Source organism: Labrus mixtus, chromosome 20 (assembly GCF_963584025.1).
Source record: "Labrus mixtus chromosome 20, fLabMix1.1, whole genome shotgun sequence".
Classification (NCBI taxonomy): domain Eukaryota; kingdom Metazoa; phylum Chordata; class Actinopteri; order Labriformes; family Labridae; genus Labrus; species Labrus mixtus.
The window spans coordinates 8,276,243-8,297,886 of NC_083631.1; the positions used below are offsets into that span (position 1 = coordinate 8,276,243).

The 21,644-nt window shown below is 42.9% G+C and overlaps 2 protein-coding genes across 2 annotated transcripts; both read right to left on the reverse strand.

The window, feature by feature from the left end:
- Positions 1–321: 321 nt before the first annotated feature.
- LOC132995292 (GDP-L-fucose synthase-like) lies at positions 322–4,290 on the reverse strand. The gene is made up of 10 exons (XM_061065259.1): positions 4,104–4,290; positions 3,101–3,215; positions 2,849–2,977; positions 2,563–2,636; positions 2,121–2,254; positions 1,950–2,014; positions 1,788–1,854; positions 1,556–1,635; positions 916–1,015; positions 322–667 (listed from the first exon to the last, which is right to left on the reverse strand). Exons 1-10 carry the CDS (start codon positions 4,244–4,246, stop codon positions 612–614), a joined length of 963 nt encoding a protein of 320 aa, XP_060921242.1. The 5' UTR covers positions 4,247–4,290; the 3' UTR covers positions 322–611.
- Positions 4,291–5,260: 970 nt separating this feature from the next.
- alkbh7 (alkB homolog 7) lies at positions 5,261–7,950 on the reverse strand. The gene is made up of 4 exons (XM_061026692.1): positions 7,545–7,950; positions 6,635–6,808; positions 6,422–6,546; positions 5,261–5,880 (listed from the first exon to the last, which is right to left on the reverse strand). Exons 1-4 carry the CDS (start codon positions 7,818–7,820, stop codon positions 5,760–5,762), a joined length of 696 nt encoding a protein of 231 aa, XP_060882675.1. The 5' UTR covers positions 7,821–7,950; the 3' UTR covers positions 5,261–5,759.
- Positions 7,951–21,644: the final 13,694 nt, after the last annotated feature.

Genomic DNA, 21,644 nt, shown 5'->3' on the forward strand with positions numbered 1-21,644 from the left:
ACTAGGATCAATATTGGAGATGCTTTTGAAAAATGGAGAGAGGTTAGAACACAGAAAGGTTTACAGACCCATGCAGAGCTGGATAAACACTGAAGCTTCAGTGTTGACCACATGGCAACCTGCGTGAGCATTGACTCTAGAGAGGAGGGGGCGGGGGGGGGAGACAGCTCTCTCCACTGTTATGAATTTGGACTGCAGTACCCATTTTAAACACTAGGGGTCAGAGTTACATATTGTACCTTTAAAAAAGATTGCTATTGTATATTAATTGGCAAATGATAATACAAACACTTTAGTATTTAAATAAATAATTTAATAAAAGTGTAGCTAAAAGGAGTACTCTGAACACAGCTTTAAAAAGTACAGCATTGTCTCAACTCTCAACTTTAATTATTTCAAAAACACTACAGTAAAATCTGCTGAATATTCTCAGGGGTACAGCCAGGGACACGAGGAACAAGAATCCATTGAATGTTTCTTGTCACCTCTCACAGATTCTTTAAAAAAATTAATAAAAATTTCTAAAATATTGCAAACCAGCACCATATTGTCAAACAATACCACTCCACAACTAAAATCAGTCCACATTTGCAGCTCAGTGTTTGGTCTCGTCATGTCCGGGCTATGTCATAGTTGGTTATAAACCAGTCACAGGTCATCTTTATCGCTGAAACGACAGAAAGAAAGTAATCAAATCACTTTTAACCAGACTGAGGATGCATGCAAATATTCATTCAAATCTCTCGCTTGTAAGTTGAGCAGCACAGAGATGTCTTTCACTGAGCCTTTTTTTTAAGCTTCTCACACTTCTCTTAGGAAAACTACAGAATATATTTGTGATGTCAGCAAAAAAACAGAGTTTTAAAATTCCAGCCACTCAAACGGGCTTTAAAGTGACCTGTTTTTTTTTTTTACCTTCTTTCAGAGGGGTAAAGGTGAAGTCAGGGCGGTAGCTTCTCAGCTTGGCATTGCTGGCTGTCTTCTTCATCTGGCCGTCTGACATGTTGGTGTCATACTGGTGTTACGAGTCAAGGACAGTGTGTAATTTAAGGTAATACACCGATGCAGCAACAAAGTGTGTGACACACTTATTGCTGCAGAAGTGGCATATGACTATAACAAATTCTAAATTCATGACTTCAGGCCAGGCAGCTTTAGTTCATCTAAAATAAAGAAGTGTACAAGGTTCAAAGAAGCCTCTGAGGAGTTAAAGAGATACATTAACTAGGGCCCGACCGATTTTGGGGCCGATATCGATATTAGGAAGAGAAAAAATCTGATACAGCTAAATTTGCCGATATCTTTCTTTGATCTATGTCCAATCTTTAGAGATATATATTTATCGGTTATAGTTGGACCTTTGGTGAGCGGTCGTCGCTACCCGTCGGCCCCTGTTGGCCACAGGCGGCCATTCGTCGCTAGTAGTTCTTTGCCGTCTGCTTGGTGTGTCAGTATCAGCTGATATTATCGGCAGACTGATTAATCAGTCGGGCTCTGCTGGTATGATAAACTAGTTCGTCAACATCGGATCATTCTGGGAATGCAGCAAGGATACGTTTATTTGGCCTTCAAAATTCAAAGCCTCCGCAATCATGTCCACCGCCTCTGTAATGGAGACCTCATCGTCTTCACCGACTGAAAAAGAAACAAACAGTTAATGTGTGAATTTTATGTTCGCAAAGCAATGTGTCTTAACCTTCGATCTTTTCCCTTTGGAGCGTCAGACGACAGTTTCTCCAAAGTGCATTAAGACGATCACCACCATGTGAAAGCGGCTCCGCACTCACCAGACAGGATGATGGGGCTGATTTCTTCATATTCCCTCAGGGCCCAAATGATTAGGCGTCCCAAATCCTAAGAAATGGGCGATAAAGGAAGTTTGATAACGTAGGTTTTTCTTAACCGACGCGTTGTGTTATCATGATGTCATATCATGTCAGGTACCCTACCAGAGAATACACAAACTGTCTTCTAGGAGCTCCAGAGCCGCACACAGTCAGAGGAGTCCCTTCCTCTGAAAGAAAAAAAAAAAGACTCTTAAGTTTTAAGTGATATTATTAACACCTTGTAGCCTGCGCGAGCATCGAGCAGGAATGTGTGTGTGTGTGCGCGTTATTCACTTTGGGCCGTGTATGTCTTGTTGATCAGCGCCGACAGCACATGACCGTTTTCTGTGTTGAAGTTGTCGCAGGGACCGAACACGTTGGTGGGGATGACTGCTGTGTAATGATGACCATACTGCTGGAAGTAAGCCCTGTCAACACACACACACACACACACACACACACACACACACACACACACACACACACACACACACACACACACACACACACACACACACACAGAGGGAGAACTGGTTTTAAAAACAGGCTCAATACATATCAGCCAGTTATGGATGTTTTCTCAGTCACTAAAGCATGGATTTGAAGAGTAAAAACAACAAAAGAAACTACTTGTCTAATCAGGTGCGGCCTCTGCAGACTTTTGTTCGTCATGAATGTGATGGATTTGAACCGTGTCTCCACTCCGCGCCTTTGTTTGCGTTGCACAGCTGCTCACCTGTTTTGAACGTCGATCATCCTTTTAGCATGCGAGTATCCAAAGTTAGAGTCATGAGGGGGGCCGTCGTGGATCTGTGAGAGAGCGAGGAGTGAAAGTACAAAATACATTCAAATAATTAAGACAGATATGTGAGCCATATTGGGCGGGGGCGGGGGGGGGGAGCAAGAGTTCTGTGTGCTGCAGAGAGTCAGTGTATGGAGGAGGGAGGGAGGGGGTGAGGTGCTCTGGGTCCAGGTGAAGGGGGAAGGGAGCGTTCACTATCAAACACATTTTAAAAGCTTACCATGGTCTCATTGATGGGATACGTGGTTTTGTCGGGGAAAATGCAACTGGACAGACAGGACACCACCTTGGTGACCCCCATCTCATGGGCTGTTTGAAGCACGTTGTCGTTGATCTTTAGGTTGTCCCTCTGTTAAAAGTGTCAGACTGTTACTGCCCTGGCATCACATTTTAAAGACGACATTTTCCCCACAGACCCCCGCCTCGTCATCAGGGTCCACATATATTCCCCTAAATTGCATCATTGTCTCACCAGAAAGTGCAGGTTCTCCCTCATGTGCAGGTAGAGGCCTCCCACTTTTGCAGCCAGGTGGATGACGTGCGTGGGACGATACTTCTCAAACACCGCTCTGGTCTGTCCAGCGTCTCTGTTTTAGGATTTCACACAGAAAGTGCAGAGGTGAAATAGAACGTTTTGTAACCTTAGGGTGCTTAAACCTGTGTTTCCACAACAGGAACCTTTCCCCAGAGAGGAGAGACTCTTGGACGTAATCGGTGCGCTTCCATCGTAGGGACCAGGATCCCCCGTTCAGGGTCGTGGGGGGTGCTGGAGCTGATCCCAGCTGTAATTGGGCGAGAGGCGGGGTTACACCCTGGACTGATCGCCGGTCAATAACAGGGCTGACATATAGAGACAGACAACCAGCCGAGGTGACCAGTAACAATCATAACAACCTCTTATGTTCCCCTGAGCGAGGCTGTAGATTCCTTAAACCAGTGAAGTCTTTTTGCAACGTGCAGAAAAGTGCAGTAGAAGACAAATTGGAGACTAACACATTCACTCCTAAATAAGGATGTTACGATTCACTCATTTTTACAAAATGAGACTGAAGACAAATGATGACTGAGAAAGAATCCTTTAGGGGCTCAAACCCCGACAACTTGTCAGTGTGGTTTGGCCTTTTAATGTTTTTTTTTCTCTCAACAAGGGGAGGTGATTGGTTCTCGTCGTGGTGTGGATTAAATGCTGCATCATGTTGGTTGTGCTATTTGTGTAGTTCCCTATCTTCTTGTAATATTTGTACTCAGTTTTTAAAAGACGGCGGTGCGTCCTCAATTTCTAAATCTTGCTCTGCAGCAGCCAACCGCCTCTGCTCTACAGCTGCTGACGCTCACCATATTACTGCCATTCATTTTTCAGACTACCAATATGAATCTTGACTCCTTTGAATCGATTTACCGCGATTTTTACGATTCATCTTTACATCCCTACTACTAAATATATACAGTCAGTGTACAGGACAGGAGGAACTTACGTCAGATTTGCATCCTTGGAAGACAGAAAGATCCACTGTTCTCCCTCCAGTTTCCCTCCTTCCAGACCCACCACATGCTCGATGGCCTTACCCAGCAAACCAGATCCACCAGTCACCAAAACACGCATGGGCCTTGCTTCCATATTTGACCCGGGCTTTGAACTCTCCTTTTCCAAGTGACACAATGAAAACTAAACATGATAAATAAACATTAGGTCCTCACTGCATTCCTTTAAATACAGAAAACATCAGTCAACTGGATCCCCCCCCCCCCTGCATTTAAGCTCCTATGAAATATGTTGATTAGATCTACTATCTGCATATTCCCATTATTAAGGTTTTAAATAAAAGTATGATCAATTCTTCTTACCTGTGTGTTGGAGAGCTGAAGTGAGTCAGATTTTACTGCAGAATTTAATTTATCTGTACTCTCTCGTCTGACATGTACTCCAGGTACTGCTTGGGTTTGTTTCCCCTTCACTTTCAAAGTGATGAACAGGGTGAAGGTGTGGGAGGTCACTTGTGACTCCTCCTACCTCCTGTCTCTACCTGAGGTGCTACCACCTGCTGGTCACAATCAGAAGCAGCTTTATTGGCCAGGTGTGCTCACACACACTCGGTGAACTGAGCTCTCTGTGTACTAAAGGATAACATGAAATATCAGGAACAGTTTGTATCCAGGGTGGGAGGAGTCTGACTCTGCAGTGATGTCACCAGCCCGTTTCCTGGACTGGTGGTATATCTCTCGGATGCAGGGCAAGGTTGGCACCGATGATTTTTTTTTTTCTGCAATCCTGATTGTCATACAGTCTGTTACTACCACTTCACTTTTTCTCCTTGAACCTGACTTCCTGTGTGTAAACATTTAGAAACAAAAAGTGGAAACTTCAGTGGAATTGTGACTCAAACAAATCAATTGAAGAACTTTTAAAAAATGTGTAAAATACATCAAAAGTGACTTAAATATGCCAGCCTTCCAAAAGATCCAGCATGCCATTGTTGAATAATAATCGATGTTTCTGAAAATATGAAGTGATCTGATCCTCCTGTGCAGCGAACAAAACAAGCCATCTTTAACACAAGAGAATCCCATTCCCTCAAAGAACCTTGTAACATTAGCCGTGCAGTATTATCATTATTATTAAAGCGAGGAGAGCCTTTATACAGCCAAGCTTTATTTGTAAATTATTCACAAAGAGTCTGTATTATACAGAAGTAGAGAGACACAAAATAAATGTCAAAATCAAAGGGTTTGCAGCAGGCTCCGTTGAAAAAAGATCTCATAAACTGATATTTTATACATCAATATTGAACATTCCTGCTGTGATTCATAACTGAATTTATCTTTAATCTTAAGCCAAGATGATTCAGTGTTTGTGTAGAGTTGTGCAGAAACATGTTTACTTTAAATCAGCTGTTGCTTCTGCTCCACGGGAAACAGTTATTGGCTCATTCAGCGATCTTGATCTTGAGTGTAATACATACTTTGACAGGCGTGAGCTGACAACACAACAGTGCAGTGTGAAGAGTATCTCAGTTTGACACTTGCATTAAATAGAATGAGGATTAACCGCTTCATTTTTTTTGAATAAAGATAACAGTCCTCAAAATTCAGGTTTTGTTCTGTCAGTGTTTCAATTTGAGTCCAAGCGGGATTTAACCCGGGAGGTTCCGACAGATGATGGAGATACGGCGCAGACGGGGCACTAGCTGTCCACTGAACACAGAGTCTTCCTCTTTCAGGATCTCGTGAGTGAAGTTATATCTCGCCTCATCCCTGAATGGAAGTGAAAGGAACAAGACAATAAATAAATTACTGTTTGCTTAAAGGTCTCATATTCTGTAATTCTGTATTCTGTAATCACTAATACGTGTCTCTAGTCTGTCTACAAACCCCTCAAATGATGAGAAAAGTCCATCCTCTCTGTCTTTTGCCTGCTCCACTTTTCAGAAAATGTGTGCTCAAACAGGCCGTTTGGAGATTTTCCCTTCATGACATCACAAAGGCCAGTAACCCCTCCCCCAAGTGGGTGACACTCCCACAGCTAGGTGTTTGTTCTGCCCTCTGAGTCTGCCTTCTCACCGTAAACAATAGGACATGGAGCGAGAAGCACGAGCCACATCTCCTTCCAGAGAGGGGGCGTGCTCAGACACAGCTCATTTACATATTTAAAGGTACAGACACAGAAACAGCCTGTTCTGAGCCGAGCCGTTTCCTTGTGTATTGACATCCCTGCGTAGCCATAAGGATCTCACATACTTCCTGTTCAAACTAAACCAAATGATATTATTTGAGTAGAGTGCAGTAAATACTAAACCTCAGTATGTAGAGGGAGCGTCGCGGCAACAGCAGGTCCAACCATTCACTGCTGTTATCCTCCCTCACCAGGCGCATGATACTGTCAGACAGGAGACTCAACCCGGCGATGGTGCTACCACAGAACTGAAAACAAAAATGACAGCCAAATGATGAGAACAAACATCCTGAAGGTACTTTCTGTGGAGTGAGAAAAAAAAAGAAAGACAGCTACCTTGACACTGTCGATGTGAGGCTTGATGAAGCCGTTCTTGTCCAGATCTAAAATGTGCACCGGCCCGAGGAGCTGACTACCCTCAGGAAAGGCGGAGGACCGGACACGGTTCAAGACCTCCTCACAGGCCGCACCCCACCTCGCTCTCTCCGTCTCTCGGTACCCGTGAATCGCCTGAATGTGGGGCAAGTGAACACAGCACAAATACCTAAGATGAGTGTCACGCTGCTCTAGCTGTGTTATTACTTCAGTGAAATTATAATAACTGATCAAAATGCAAACATCTGGGAAGAAAGAGTTTTGTGTTGCTTTTGTCCCTTGAACTGTGGCCTTAAAAGGATTTGTGAAATAATGATGAGGTAGAACTGGATGCCGCCTTGAGCCTGTGAGCACATTTGTACACGGCTTTGAACAGTGCATCAACAGTTCAAGCTGTAACTGTAGTCCTTAAAAAAATCGCAAGTGCAAGTTATATCTGTGGTGATGTTGTCTAATTGTCGCCATAACAACAAAACAAAGTTACTACTGGGGGCGCACTTGTTGCTTTTCTTAATTGTTGCCAGAGTCCTTGAGAGAGGGCTTTCTTTCAAGGACTCTACTTGTTGCAAATTCGTAAAACTAAAACTCAGTGTGACGTCATTCCCAGCTCCGAAATCCGACTTCCGAGGTAAATGGAAAGCACCACTAGTGTTGGAAAGCAGCTCAGGGCTTCCGTAGTACTCTTTTGAATCTGAGGCTTCAGCTTCGCACAAAAAACCAGAGGTAAAAAAAAAAACATTAACAGTGACAACAGTGACATCAACTTTTATAACACAGTCACTTCATGAGGTTAGTTAAATCAGTACTTTAACTTTAACCTTCTACTTGAGTAACTCGACTTAATGCGTGTACCATCACTACCATGACTTACATCGTCCCAGTGGTCATATTCATAACGCTTCTTCTTCAGGCCAGGCTCCAGCTCCTGTAGAAAAGCCCCCTCCTCCTCCTCCGTGATGAAGCTCGTCCTCACCTCCACCTGCGAGCCGAGTCTCCGCACGAGCTCCTGGCTTGACCCGACGACCAGAGCGTCATCCCGGACAGGTGAGAGGCCGCTGCTGGGAGAGGAGCTCAGACTCCGGTTCCGGTGTCCGCGGTACAGAGCCGGTTTCTGGGTTCGTCTCAACACCGTCAGCAGCAGTTTCATCCTCCTCTCTGTGATGTCAGTACCTCGGTGCACTGTCCTTTATTCCTTTAGCAACGGTTTGGTCTTGTTGACAAATGTCACACTGCGAGGTGAGACGCCATGTTGGAAGCGCAATGCATTGTGGGAGGTGTAGTCTTTCAGGAGTAAACACGCAAACGCAGAGGGGTTGATGTTGAGATCACGATTACTCATTGATTTCTACATCTGCATCACATGTATTTATCAAATAAACACTCGTAACTTAATTATGCTGATCACAAAAACATGCAATACGTAAAAAACAATTGAGTAAAAAATATACAAAAAAAAAACATATCCTACCTAAATGATACAAAACGGGAAAAAACAGACATAAATAAAATAAACAATATAAAGCAAAAGAAAGGACGCCAGGGGACAGAATAACAAAACGGGTACATTTACGTTTATAACAAGAGTTTATATGAAAACCTTAAATTATGAGCATAAATTCAGTTTTAATACCTTTTTATATAATAATAATAATAATAATAATAATGTAATAGTAATTGTTTTAATGTAGTCTATAACTCCGTTTCTTTCTGAAAAGCAACAAAGTGGGGATTTACTTTGGTTTACTTAGGTTTGAACCTAAGTTGGCAACAAATGACAGTGGTGGGAAAAAACAGTCGAGGACTTTTCTTCTTCTCTTGTCTAATAATGTAGAGGCCAGTATTTGTTTCACTCTCTTCTCCTCAACCACGAAAAGCTTATTTAGAGAAAGTTTCTTTCTTGCTCTCCCTCCATTTCTCGTTTATGACACAACAAAGGTAAACATAAAATCTAGAGTGAATGCAGTAGGTCTTCACTGTAACCACTAGAGGGCGGTAAAAACTCATTATTGCAAATACTCTCCAGGTCAACTGTCCACTTCTCCCTGTGCACAAAATGTGGTGAACACACATTCAAAGTAGAAAACATCAAGTTTTTAATGAGTCCACTGCAGAGTGTGTCAATGCAGTTAATAAGTAAAACACTCTTTAAGGCCTTTTTATTTTGCAGCGCTGATAATTGTAATGCACTACATGGTTCAGGACGTTTGTCACAACTGTCCTGATTAATGAGATAAATATATATCTTAAGTCATTGATAACTTAACTGCTCATTTTCAATTTTTTCTTAGTAACAGAAGACACAAAATAAGATAATAAGATAATAATGAATTGATCCCCGGAGGAGGAAATGCGGACGTTGCAGCAACACAAAGACAAGTAGCAAGTAGGTAGTACAAAATAAAAAATAAAAAAACAGAATACACAAGATAAACACGAATAAAATAAGAGGTTTAAACAAGTCAAGTCAAGTCACATTTATTTATAAAGAATATTTAAAAACATCATCAGCTGACCAAAGTGCTGAACAATGCATTAAAGAAACAGTAGTGGCAGTAGCACAGACTGTAGGGACTCGAGTTGGGAACCAGAGGGTCCCCGGTTCAAGTCCTGGTGCGGACCAAGTCTGGAAATTGGTCCTGTAGCTGGAGAGGGTGTCAGTCGTTTCCTGAGCCTTGCCGAGGTGCCCTTGACCAAAGCACTATACCCCCCCCCCCCCCCCCCCCCATCCCCCAAGCAGGCCCAGGAGTGCTTGCTGAATTGAAATATTGAAAATCTGACAGAAACCTAGAACCTATTCAGGATCAGAGGACTCAAACACTGACATATAAACATTGAATATGAGGGTTTGAAAGAGTCAACAGAGGGGGGCAGACCTGATATACAACTGGAATATAAAGGAGGGACAGGAACTCTACAGGACAAATACAGAACATATATTTTGGGGCTGATGGCTCTATGAACGAAAATTCCATAAATAAAAGATAAAAATGAAGTTGTGAAAAGAAAAAAAAAAAATCTAAATACCAGAAATCAGAAGATGTATACAACAATCTGTGTTTTGTGGCCTGTACTGTAGTGAAAGTAGAGCGATGTGGAACTGAGAAATATTTGAAGGGTTGAAAATGAACAGGAGTATAAATAAAACAGAGAGCAGGAAGACAGTTATGAGAGCAGATAGAGAGATGATGACTTCACCCTCACTGAGATTCCCCCTGAAAACACAGTGGCCTATTTAGCAGTACGGACAGGTTAGCTCTCTCTCTCTCTCTCTCTCTCTCTCTCTCTCTCTCTCTCTTCTGTTCTCAAACGAACCCTTCAGTTGTAAAACGGACTGAATACAAGGAGAGTGAGGCTTCCTTGATGACCTCTCTATGATGTGTCAGATAGAACAGATGTGAAAAGTGTCAGCTCTTAAGGGAGCCAGGAAGAGGTCCAGATGGGGAAAGAAGATTTTTTGCAGAACCAGCGGTGTTACCCTTCTTAAGACTAGGTTAAAAATTCTAGCTCTTTAAAAATGCATTATGCTTATATCAGCAGGATGAAAGTCAGGTAATGTACTTTTGTCTAGCCTGACTTATTTTTGCCTTTGCCCATACGTACAGCGTGTACATCCACTGCGAGGGTTATTAGTGCTCCTTCTGTGAGCCGGCTGTTGGTCTCGGTCAGTGAGCATCCACAATAAAGCTAAGTCACACCACTCCCCCTCCTCCAACACAGACACACAACCGATGTGATGCCCACTTCATTGTTGATGCTATGTCGCTGCCTGCAGCATTACACTCATCCAGCCATGATGAGTGTTTTGGGTTCATATTCTAATTCCCAGTTGGTGCGCTCGTTTAAAGCTTCTACGATTCGCTGCATTATCGTCGGTCAGCTTGTCCTGAGGGCGTCCGTATGCCTTCTGTTGAATCATGCAATTAGACTGAAAACAGCCAGAAAAACACTTGGCAGTGGTCGATTTTGGAGGAAACATGTGTGCAGCCTGTCTGCTGGTAATTCTCAGCAATAAGCACAAAGGAATCATTAGATGTCAGTGCATCACAATATTGTGAATATTGTTAAAAATCCAGCACTGGTCATGCACAGAGACAGCATTTTTTATTTTACCACAGAGAATAATAATGATTTTGTTCGAGAGCGCGGAGAAGGATGTGAGATGAAACACATTTTTAGACGATCTTAAACACAAAAGATTCCAGCTCATACCCTCGCCTTCTCTGTCTCCAGATTTGTTTCCTGTTTCTGTTCTGGTTGCTGATTTTAGGAATATATTAGGGGAGGTTTAAAGCATCCAGTATGACAGCACAGCTTCTAAAATGTTCTGTGTCCTCCTCGTTTTTTGCTCCAACTGTGATCATCTACTGTCTTTGCTTTTAGCTCATCACAATGTGTCTATAAAATCTCAAAAAGTTCTTCATAATTCTTAGAGTCCAAAGTGATAAGTCACTAAAAAGCGTCTTTCTGTCAAACAAACAAAAGCAACATTATGGAGGAATTTGGTTTGGTGTGTTTTGCCGCCCACCGAAGGTCTCTTAGTGCAACTGCACTGTCGTAAAACACAATATAGTATACGACCAGCTGTCAAAGTTACATAGTGCAGAAAACAGGCTACCAGGCCGCTCTGTGGACGCGGGAGCGACGCCATTGTCTCTGTTGAACATTATTGTACTAATAGATCGACTTTGAAACTACCATTTTAAGGTGGAAAAATACATATTGTCATTTTATTATTACAAAAAATGTAAATAGCAGCCCATGCTCAAGTTTAAGAACCAGAAAATGTTCACTTTTGAGCTTGGAAAATGTCCCTAAGAATGTATTTCTGATCATCAATTTTTTTTTTAATGAAGCACTGCAAGTCTTGTAGCCTGCTAGCCACAAACAATCTGTTTCAGTGGATCTTTGTTGGTAAGACACATTTGGAAGTCAAACTAAACTAAAATCAATGTCTGACCCAGTTTTCATGGCTGGACACTTAAATCTACACCTGCCTTGACTCTTAAACTCTGGAAATATAAATATGGATCTTAGGGCAGTGACAAAGTAGCATGTATGCTACATATTGTGCACTGATGTTTTTTTTTAAAGTCATACACAATTTGTTTTGCACGGCCAGCCCGTCTCTCAGACGTTTCCATGTAGTTCTGCATCGGGTCTGTGGAGGAGCGGGTTCAGCAGGGGCGGAGTGCTCTACATGCATCCGGCCATTGAATTATTCAGCCTTATGAATCATTGAGTCACGACACTCCTTTTTAGGCTCTCGCCTCACAGCTCCAGCCTCGCAGCCCACCCGCCATTTGAACATCTGACTGAGGAGGACAAACAGCCGAGAAACAATCCCGACTCTTTTCAACTCCAGAGATAAACTCGATGGTTTTCTAAACAGCATGGAAACTTCCAGAGGAGACTTTGTCATGTTTATCATATGTAGTGATGTATTAATGATTATAGCGGTATCCGACTTACTTTGCTTACAGCGTGGTTGCACATTATTCTCAGTCCATTTAGGATTGTTCACTTGAGCATCATCCCCCTTTTGACGAAGTCATTTAAAGTTTAATTACTTTCTCCATCCAGTTGGGCTGAGTCATTACCTCGATTTTAGAAACGAGGCTGTCATTGTTACTGCTTCTCCGTACAGCTCAGCATCCAAACAGAATGTAAACATTAACTGTGGAGATTTCTGATTTATACCCACACTCACATTTTGCAGAAATAAGCCGGAGCATCGCAGTACAACTTTAGATTTTTTTTGTATGTTATCATGAAGAGGACAGCGAGGTGGAACACACTGTGGGGATGGTACTCAAAGCATTCAGAGTCATAACACCATGTCAGAGACCAAACATGTTGTTCCACCTGCCTCCTCTTTGTCAGCTTTGTTCTGTTGTTCATGTTTATATTCAAGCGTCAGTCATTTATTTTATTAGACTATCCCAGCTCAAAGAGCAGGCAGAGGGAAGCTGAGATGTCCTATCATGTTGCATTATTTTTCTCAGCCAAATCCACCATAAATACATCTATCATCATCATCATGCACCTCTATGTCCTCTGTAGAGACGGTGTATGTGTTCTTGTGAGGTAACAATGTTTTATGTATGTGTGGCCTTGATGCTGTTGCTCCTCGTGCGGCCCGTGTGGAGAAAAACAGGTTGGGACAGAAGTCTGCTGCTCCTCTAAGGCTCCAGCTCTGAGGGCCGATAGATCATTTCACAGATCATCACACGCGAGTGTAAACACACACACACACACACACACACACACACACACACACACACACACACACACACACACACACACACGATATATCAGTCTATGAGCAGGAATATGTATATTTAAAGCCTTTAACTAAGGCAAGTTTCATGTGCTCGTTTTTATTCTGAATTCCTTTGAGTTAGTTTGCTTTTGCATTTTTTTCATTTCAAATTGTAAACAACAAGCACATGAGTGTTAGGATTTAAACTAGGGCTGTCAAACCAAAATGTTAATTGAGATGAATCGCTAAATATCTATAGTTAATCTCGATTAATGGCATTTTGGATCGCATGTTTGAAATTCCTTTATAAAAATAAAAATTGTTAGACTTTTATTTTGATGTTTTACTCTCTTTGTCTAAGAATACTTTACTTGCTGTGTGCTTTTATTTTGAAATACAGTAAGGCCATTCTGGTAGATGGAAGGTTAGTTAGGACATGAAGTTAAGAACAGAAACAGGAAAAGGTTAAGGATCCCAAACTGACGTCAAACTGCTCAAAGGAACGGTAACAAAGGTCAATATGTGATGTCATAAGGTCAATGTGTGATGTCATAAGGTCAATGCGTGATGTCATAAGGTGGATATTACTTTGGACTCGTCAGCTGAGCTGTCTGAGAGTTTGTTGAAGTGAAATGAGACATTCAAAGATGCAGCAGTGTCCTTCTTTTACATCACTGAGACTACAGGGAGACACTGAGGACATCTACGGGGAGGCTAAAGGGACAAAATAGCATGTGCTTTAAAAAACGTAATGATGCCTTCATTTCAGACCTTAATTAATCACAATTTACTAGTTAATGCCGACAGCCCTAATTTAAACACATCCATTGTGGGAATTAAAAAGTTAAAATGTAAAATACCAAAAACAAGCAGAAAGGCAAAACCTCAAAGGGTTAAATAATAGCAAGGATTTTAAAGTTTCCCAGACTTTTCACTACTACGTGTGTTCAAACAATATAATCTCTTTCATTTCATTGACTTGATTGTATCGAAGAGTAACAACATTTAAAAAAAACTAAATCAATTTGATAAGACAGACGTGAAAAGTAGAGACATGAATCCATCAAAAATCGCAGGAAAACTCCTGCACATGTACTAAATTGCAGAAAAACACTGGCAGCGTTTCGGTACCAAAATGTTGCCATTTTTTTGTGCATATTGGACAGCGTTCACGAGCTTGTCTGCAATATCTGTCAACTGAAAAAAACAAACAAGAAAATACCCAATATAGGATTTCTAAAACTTCTATTTTTTGTTGCTGTGCTATCAAACCGGTATCCATGTTGTTTGATTTTTACTAGAATCATCTCAACGTTTTTAAATTAAAATATTGTGACAACCCTGATGATGCCATCATAAGATGCCGAGCTGTGTTGTTCAGGCGCTCTCCGTGGTCCTGACTTGATTGTAGTTGGTGGTGATGTGGTTCTAGGTTTTGGTGCTGTCCGTGGTTCTGAAGTGGAGCCAGAGAGGTTAGCGTTCATGACGTCACAGCACCAAAGGAGAACAACTGTTACCATTTGTATCAGGGTGTTGACTCTGTCAGTCGTGCTGATTGAACAAAAAGTTGTGAACTATCTATCTATCTATCTATCTATCTATCTATCTATCTATCTATCCATCTCTCTCTCTCTCTCTCTCTCTCTCTCTCTCTCTCTCTCTCTCTCTCTATCTATCTGTAGTTATGTATTTCAGTATGTTCCTCTCGTGCCCTTGTGGTGGGGTCAGTCTCGCCCCTCAGCCGGAAGTCTTCCTTAAGTGAACAAACCGATCCCTCTCTCTCTCTCTGACATATCGGATAGACGTTTAAGGTCGTGCAGTTATCGATTTGCGTCCTCGCGGCACGTGCACGGTTTCCTGTCCTGATTCAATATCTTGCACGAGGTGTATTAATTCCCCCGGTCTCCCTTAAATCTGTATTTGTATCATCATTTCCCATTCAAAGAAGCGGCTATTTCTGGAGTCTATCAATTAGGTCTCATAATAGATGAAGAGGAGGATGTCCTGTGATGTTGTGGGATACAAATATACAGAATGATCCCCCCTCCTATCTTGCGGAACTTTACATGGTGGGGCCCCTTGTTTTTGTGTCTTGAGTGACTCATTGCATTTGACTAATATAAGACCAATACCAATTCGGATAGTACAAACAAACAGATTATTATTATAGGAATGTTAATTAGAAATAGAGAGCAGTTCTTATTATCTTTCGGAATTTTTCATCCATATTGTCCTTGTTGCCTCTATGTCATTGAAAATGTGTGTTGTGCCTGGGCTTTGTCATAGAGCATATGGTCGCACCATGAAGAGGCACCTGGGTTTTGGTGGAGGTATAAGAAGGGTGGAGGGGAGAGGAGAAAAGAGGGGAGGAGAGGGAGCCTGGCAAGAAGATCCTCGACTTGGTTTCGGGTGGGAGAGGGCAAGGGAGGGAGGGAGGAGAGCTCTCTTCGTCCATTAATTTCTAAATGTCTGTTGCTAAGAATAGCCTCCCCCATCCACCTTCTCTAACAAACACACACCGTGCGCGCAGTCATTGTCGGCTTTGGTTGCAGCTGAATCTGTGCACATGCTGCATGATGCCAACACCCCGCCTTTCCATCACATACATACACACACACACACACACACACACACACACACACACACACACACACACACACACACACACAGTCAGCTATAATGAGCATACTTACGAGGTCCTGAATCACACATTCACACAGAATTGGAAGGATATGAGAGACACAAAGTCGCTGATGTCACCTTTACGCAAACATGCTGTTTACGTCTTTTTTTTTGGAAATGATTTGGAGTTGGACAGTTTAGAGGTCCAGTCCTGCTGTGCTAAAAGCCCGTGGCACCTTAAAACCAGGCAATAGACGGAGCCTCTGTCCGTGACATACGTCTGGAAGTTGGACGAGCTGCGTGCGTCATGTGCTGCTGCAGAACCCGTCAGGCGCTCATTATAGTTCACGCTGACTGAAAGACAACGATTCCGCGCGCGGGTGCGATCAATATGATTTATAGGCAGACACCAAAGAAATAGTCGGTCCCCTCCCTTTTATTTTTATCTCCATCCATTCACTGGCACATCAATCGGTCCGTCTGTCCGTCCGTCCGTCCCTCTCCTCCTCCCCTTGGGGCCGCTGGACGAAGAGAGAGGAGGCTGCGAGGAGTGCTTTACTCCACTGAGAGAGAGAGAGAGAGAGAGGAAGGACGCTCTGCCAAGACGTTTGGGCTTATCTGTGCCGACAAAAGGTAGACTTTTCGGGGCGGGGATGGTGAGCGACTTTCTCGGCACTGCTGCACCTCGACCGGCCGAACCGAGATCAGGAGAGGGAGTGAAGCGGTGGAGGAGCGGCCGTCATACCCGTGTCTTTGACGACGCCGTCCGTGTGTCCCCTGCTCAGCTCCTGGATGGCCGCGCAGGTGACGGAGAGGAGATGATGGTTGCAGAAAAGGAGGAATTCTGCTGAATTCTTTTGAGAAAAAAAATAATTTGATGAACAACGCTCGACAACAATGACACCATCGTTTCGAAGAAAAACGGTATTTTTTTTCTTTCTCCTTTCTACTCAAGATTGTGCTCTCTGAAATAAGGTGCTTTTAACAACAAATGTCAGCATTTTCCTGCTCTCAAGGCTTGTCAGGGCTCACTGGTGAAATAACTGTGAGGAGGTGGGAGCCACATTATTGCCACACACTGTGCCAAACATTGCGGATGTTTCAGAAATAAATAAATAATCGTAGCTTTCCCGTTTCCAATGCCTTTTAAGTCTTCGGAAACACGGCCGTTTTTTAAAATGCTAAGTTGATCACCACTGACAGCGCCAGCTATAGGCTGTTAATTATTTCCACATTGATTTTGGACAATCTAATTATTGAGGCCTGTGTGATATCAGAGGCGTTTAGATTGTTATTCCCTGCTGTCATGAGAGTAAAGGAATAACCATCCAGAGAGGTGCAGGAGGCTGTGCTGCGCTCTGCTGTAGATATGAACCATGGACAACATGAAACATTCATGTTCATTCGCTACAGTCTCCCCATGATTTCATGTTGGGGATAAAAAACCTGCTTTGAACGGACAGAAGAACCGACTGAGGCTGAGGCACCCCACAGCAGTACCACACAGTGCAACCAGTCAGCCAACCGACCACACATTTAATTTCCTCACACCCACAATTGGCCGTTGGCAGAGACGCGCAGAGAAGAGACGCTTCATGGGCGTCCTCGTCTGCTGAAGCCAGACCAGAGCTGCTCGCCGGCCGCAGGTGTTTAGCAGAAGCTTACAACACAACCCGTTGTGCATATGAGACGTTCTGATCCAGATGGGATGTAATGTTGTGTGGCTGCACAGCTGAGCATTGGTCTCCTTCTCCGCTGCTTCGTGAAGATTGGCTTTCGGTGACCAGAGAATGGCGCGGTTTGGAGATGAGGTACCGGCCAGGTACGGCGGGGGGCCCGGCGGAGGGGGCCCGGGCGGCCGCGGTGGTAGCAGGCAAGGAGGACCTCATGGACACGGACACGGACACGGGCATGGCCACGGTGGACATGGGGGCCATGGGGCGCACGGTCACGGTCCACCCGGAGGTCCCGGGGGCCAGAGAGTGTACAAGCAGTCTATGGCGCAGAGAGCCCGGACTATGGCTCTGTATAACCCCATCCCCGTGCGCCAGAACTGTTTCACAGTCAATCGCTCGCTGTTCATCTTCAGTGAGGATAACTTCGTCAGAAAATACGCCAAAAAGATCACCGAATGGCCATATCCTTTACCTGCTGTTGTAGAGTGAGTAAACTGGTGTGTAGGCCTGGCCCCAGGATCAGGTAAGGCCTGATGTACACACATATGTTTGATTGAAAGGGGGCTTTTTTTTTCTTATTCCAGGAGTTTTAGGCCACTGAGTCCTAATGACAAAGGTGTAACTAACACATACATAAAGGCAGGCCCATGTTAGGAGGTGCTACAGGAGGTGACACAGGCAGTGCACATGTAATTTATAGCTAATTAGGGGGGGGGGGGGGGGGGGGGGCATCAACTAGAGGTATATTTTATGTTGCTGTTTATCATCATCAATCACATTTGTAAGCAATTTCATGTCACAGTCGCGTGGGACCTGCCTGATTTACGTTTCATGTGTACATTGTGAGTGTGTTTGTCTGTGTGTGTGAGTGAGTGAGTGTGTGACAATATGTGCTGCTGCTGGTGATGGTAGTGGTGGAGGGGGTGTCTAGGGGGCGCTGCTGGTTGCTGATGTCAGCATGTGTGCGGTGTAGGCCCAGAGCCTCACGCCAGTGTAGAGAAACAGGAGAGAGAGAGAGAGTGGGGGGAGGGGATGAAGGAGGCAAGGAAAGGTGGGAGAGACTGAGTAAGAGACAGAGAGAGGGGGGTGAAATGAGCAGCTACAAATTGTGTGTATGTGTGTGTGTTCATTTGTGTGTGTCCTTGTAGTGATGCACACACCAGCTTCCATATCAGCATGATGCAGGTGTCTTCCTAGATTTGATGTTTGTGTGTGTGTGTGTGTGTGTGAGAGAGAGAGAGAGAGAGAGAGAGAGAGAGAAAGAGAGACTGTAGTAGGCTATTAACTTGTGCATTGACACAGTATTTACATTTTTTCCCATTTGGAGCCTCATCTTAATCACAAGATGCAGGTGTCACCAAATGAATTGCATCATTTCAAACTGTGTGTGTGTGTGTATGTTTGTGTATGCTATGTACTATAATCAGCGAGCGTGACAGCGTTACATTTCCAGCATTTCCCTGCATTTCATCTTTCATTACACCGGCACGTATTGCACCATTCGGTGGAGAAAATAGCAAGTGAGTGAAATTTTCATTTGCAGGATTTGTGTAAAGTCTGTGGGAATCCGTGCAAATGTGGAAGTAAGTTTCTGTGTGAGTGTTAATGACAAGAGGGGGGAAATTGGAGTAATGATTGTATTGATCTGTGCCGATGCTTGTGCCGTCACATAACTACACACACTAATTGGGCTGCTCTGGTGAAATGTAGGAGCAACTTTAAGTGCCTCTGAATCAAGTCTATTCACCTTCTACATGACGGACGTGTGTGAGTGACAGATGGAGTGTCTGCAGGAAGTCTTGTCTTTTTATTAAGAAGGAAATTCGTTTAAATTGAGATTCATTTGTGCAATGTTTGCAAGTGGCAGACTTTTACAGTTGAAGGTAAAATTTTAGGGTTCCTTTTTTTTTTACATGAAGGATGCTTTTGTCACCGCAACACCTGTGCTTACATGACGGGTCTGCAATAAAAGAAGGTCTCTGTCTTAAATACTAAACAGCCATATATTTGCTCCAAATAGTGCGCACCACTTTACCTAAAGATGAGTTTTCCCCTTCTTGTTTTGATTTATCATTTTGGCACATTGGCAAACATCCAAAGCCTGACAGAGATTGGGGTGGTGAAGGAAAATAAGCCCAAAGAACAGAACAGATTTGGTAGCTTCCTGTAATTGTTGACACAAACAGAGGTAGAGAACATGTAGCTGTACGTACTGCTGACAATACAATGGGTTCTGTTGGTTTCTGGGAACATGTTTGCTTGGTCTCAGATGGTTTCAAAAGCAGCTGAGGAGGAGTTTTTTTCCCATATCATCTGAAAGTTCCAATAACATATCTATCTGCTGTATTTGCATTGTCTTTTCAGGCCCACAGTCCCTGCACAGAGTCGTTTGATACAATAGAACGGTCTCATATAATCCAGGAAAATAGCTCTGCAATAAGTTGTGCCTTTTGTGAAGCTTATAATGTTCAATATTTGCCGCGACTGTGTCAGGCTGTTGATTCAATTTAAGGGTTATTTCTGAAGCCGTACCTCGTCTTTTTTTTTTTTGGTGTTTATTGGATTGTGATAAAGTGTACAGAATATTGAGTTTAACATTGTACACCTCTCCCCGGAGAACACAACGACGCTTTACTGTGTATTCATTCTATAACCTGGTCTATTGCGGGCGACCTTTAGTACGTTTCAGGCCGCAGATAATCTTGTTACTTCTGTGGCCTTACGTGGTGAAACGAACCACGATGAGCTGGAACATAAATGACCCGACCCACTGCAATCCTTGAAACGCTTAAACTGCCTATTTTATTACTATCTGCTTGTTTGGTGTTTGATTGTCTTTGCAACTAATAGAGTATTTAATCTGCCAAAAAGCTTGAGTCCACTGCGGACGTTCACAGTCTGCAGGAGGCGGTGTAGAGACAACATCCATATTGAGCATGTAAGGTCACCTCAGGTAACTCCAGAGCCTGCTGCAGCGTCGTGGACTGTGTCAAAATGTTCTTATCAATTTACATGCAAAGTGTATTTGATCTGAACACTGCTGTAGTGACATGGTTACCATGGTATTTATAGAACTGTTTACATATACATTTATCCAAATTAATATCTGACCTTTTTTATCTGCTCTTAAACTTAAATCAACTGTCTACTCACATTTTACATTCAAGTCGAACAGTGTCAAAGTTTGTATTACAAATATGGACATTCAGTCTGTACTCTGTATCACTCTGCAGATGTTTATTGTCTTTAAAATGCTTCATGTGTAGAAACAGCATTTGTACCTCCAGCCTCTTTGCATGCTGGGGTCAAACAGAAACCTTTGGTCCAATCCTGTCTGGTCAAACACAGATCATTCACCCTCACAGATTTGTACTACATGCTCATGATGTCAAACCTTGATCAAATAAAGACAAGAAGCAGATTAAAAATACAAGAAAGTTGTATTCCCGGTCTTAAAACAGAATCTGCGCTGAGGGAAAGTTTTCAATATGAATTTTATAATGGTCCCATGCATAGAACGCTTATCGGACATTTGGCCAGAATTAAGATCAACATTAAAAAAGAGATCTCACTGCATGCATGACAAAGTGAAGACTCAGTGTTGGAGTCCAGGGCGAGGTTGTCAACATTTGTGATACTTTGATTCTTTCAATGTGTTTAAAAATGATGCACTCTCTATTATTTTAACGACTGATAACTTTAAAATGTACTGAAGCTTTAAAGGTCTGAAATCCAGACAGCGTGCAGGAGTTGGCCTGCAATATGTAGGAATGAAAAAAACACACTGAAGTTACCTACTTGTGGTTACCTGGGACTTCTACTTTTGTTGCTGTGGTATTGAAACAGGTATCGATATTGTTTGTTGGTTTTTTAGTATCGTATTGAAGTTTTAGAATCTGGTATCGTGACAACCCTAGTTCAGGGAAAATAAAAGGAATTTAGATTGATTCATTTGAGCCTGAAGCCAACAGAAACGTTGCCATGTTGATCATCTCACTGATGTTTCACCGACTTCAGATTGGAAACGTTTTTTGATTGAGCCGCTGTACGAGTCTCAGTGGATTCACGATTCAGCAGAATTCTGACCTGCAGCTTTATTTAGTTGTGAACTGACTTCAGACCCTCGGGAGTGCCTTATAAATAACTCTATTCTCTTACATCCACTTTTAGATACAGCACAGAGATATTTGCTTGTTTTAATTAGAGTTCAGGCCTGTTACTGTTCTGTTTTCTTTTCCATAACAAGTGGCAGACATATTGTTAAATATGAATAATACCAACACGTGTCCTTCCTCACTGTAAATAAAGGTATTGACCTTTAGACACACGGCGCTCAGGGACCATCCTGCCTCAGGTTCTTTAGAATAAATTCTCATCACATGGACAGAAACAATAACATGCAATAGCATTTTTT

What these genes read in the sequence shown, in the direction of transcription:
- LOC132995292 (XM_061065259.1), bottom strand. Translation starts at nt 4,246, where the DNA reads ATGGAAGCAAGGCCCATGCGTGTTTTGGTGACTGGTGGATCTGGTTTG. An exon ending in GGGAGAACCTGCACTTTCTG is followed by an intron (nt 2,978 to 3,100) that starts GTGAGACAATGA and finishes CACTTTTAACAG; the next exon opens with AGGGACAACCTAAAGATCAA. An exon ending in CAGCCCCATCATCCTGTCTG is followed by an intron (nt 1,636 to 1,787) that starts GTGAGTGCGGAG and finishes TTTCTTTTTCAG; the next exon opens with TCGGTGAAGACGATGAGGTC.
- alkbh7 (XM_061026692.1), bottom strand. Translation starts at nt 7,820, where the DNA reads ATGAAACTGCTGCTGACGGTGTTGAGACGAACCCAGAAACCGGCTCTG. An exon ending in CTCACATCGACAGTGTCAAG is followed by an intron (nt 6,547 to 6,634) that starts GTAGCTGTCTTT and finishes TTTTGTTTTCAG; the next exon opens with TTCTGTGGTAGCACCATCGC. An exon ending in CGCTCCCTCTACATACTGAG is followed by an intron (nt 5,881 to 6,421) that starts GTTTAGTATTTA and finishes ACTTCCATTCAG; the next exon opens with GGATGAGGCGAGATATAACT.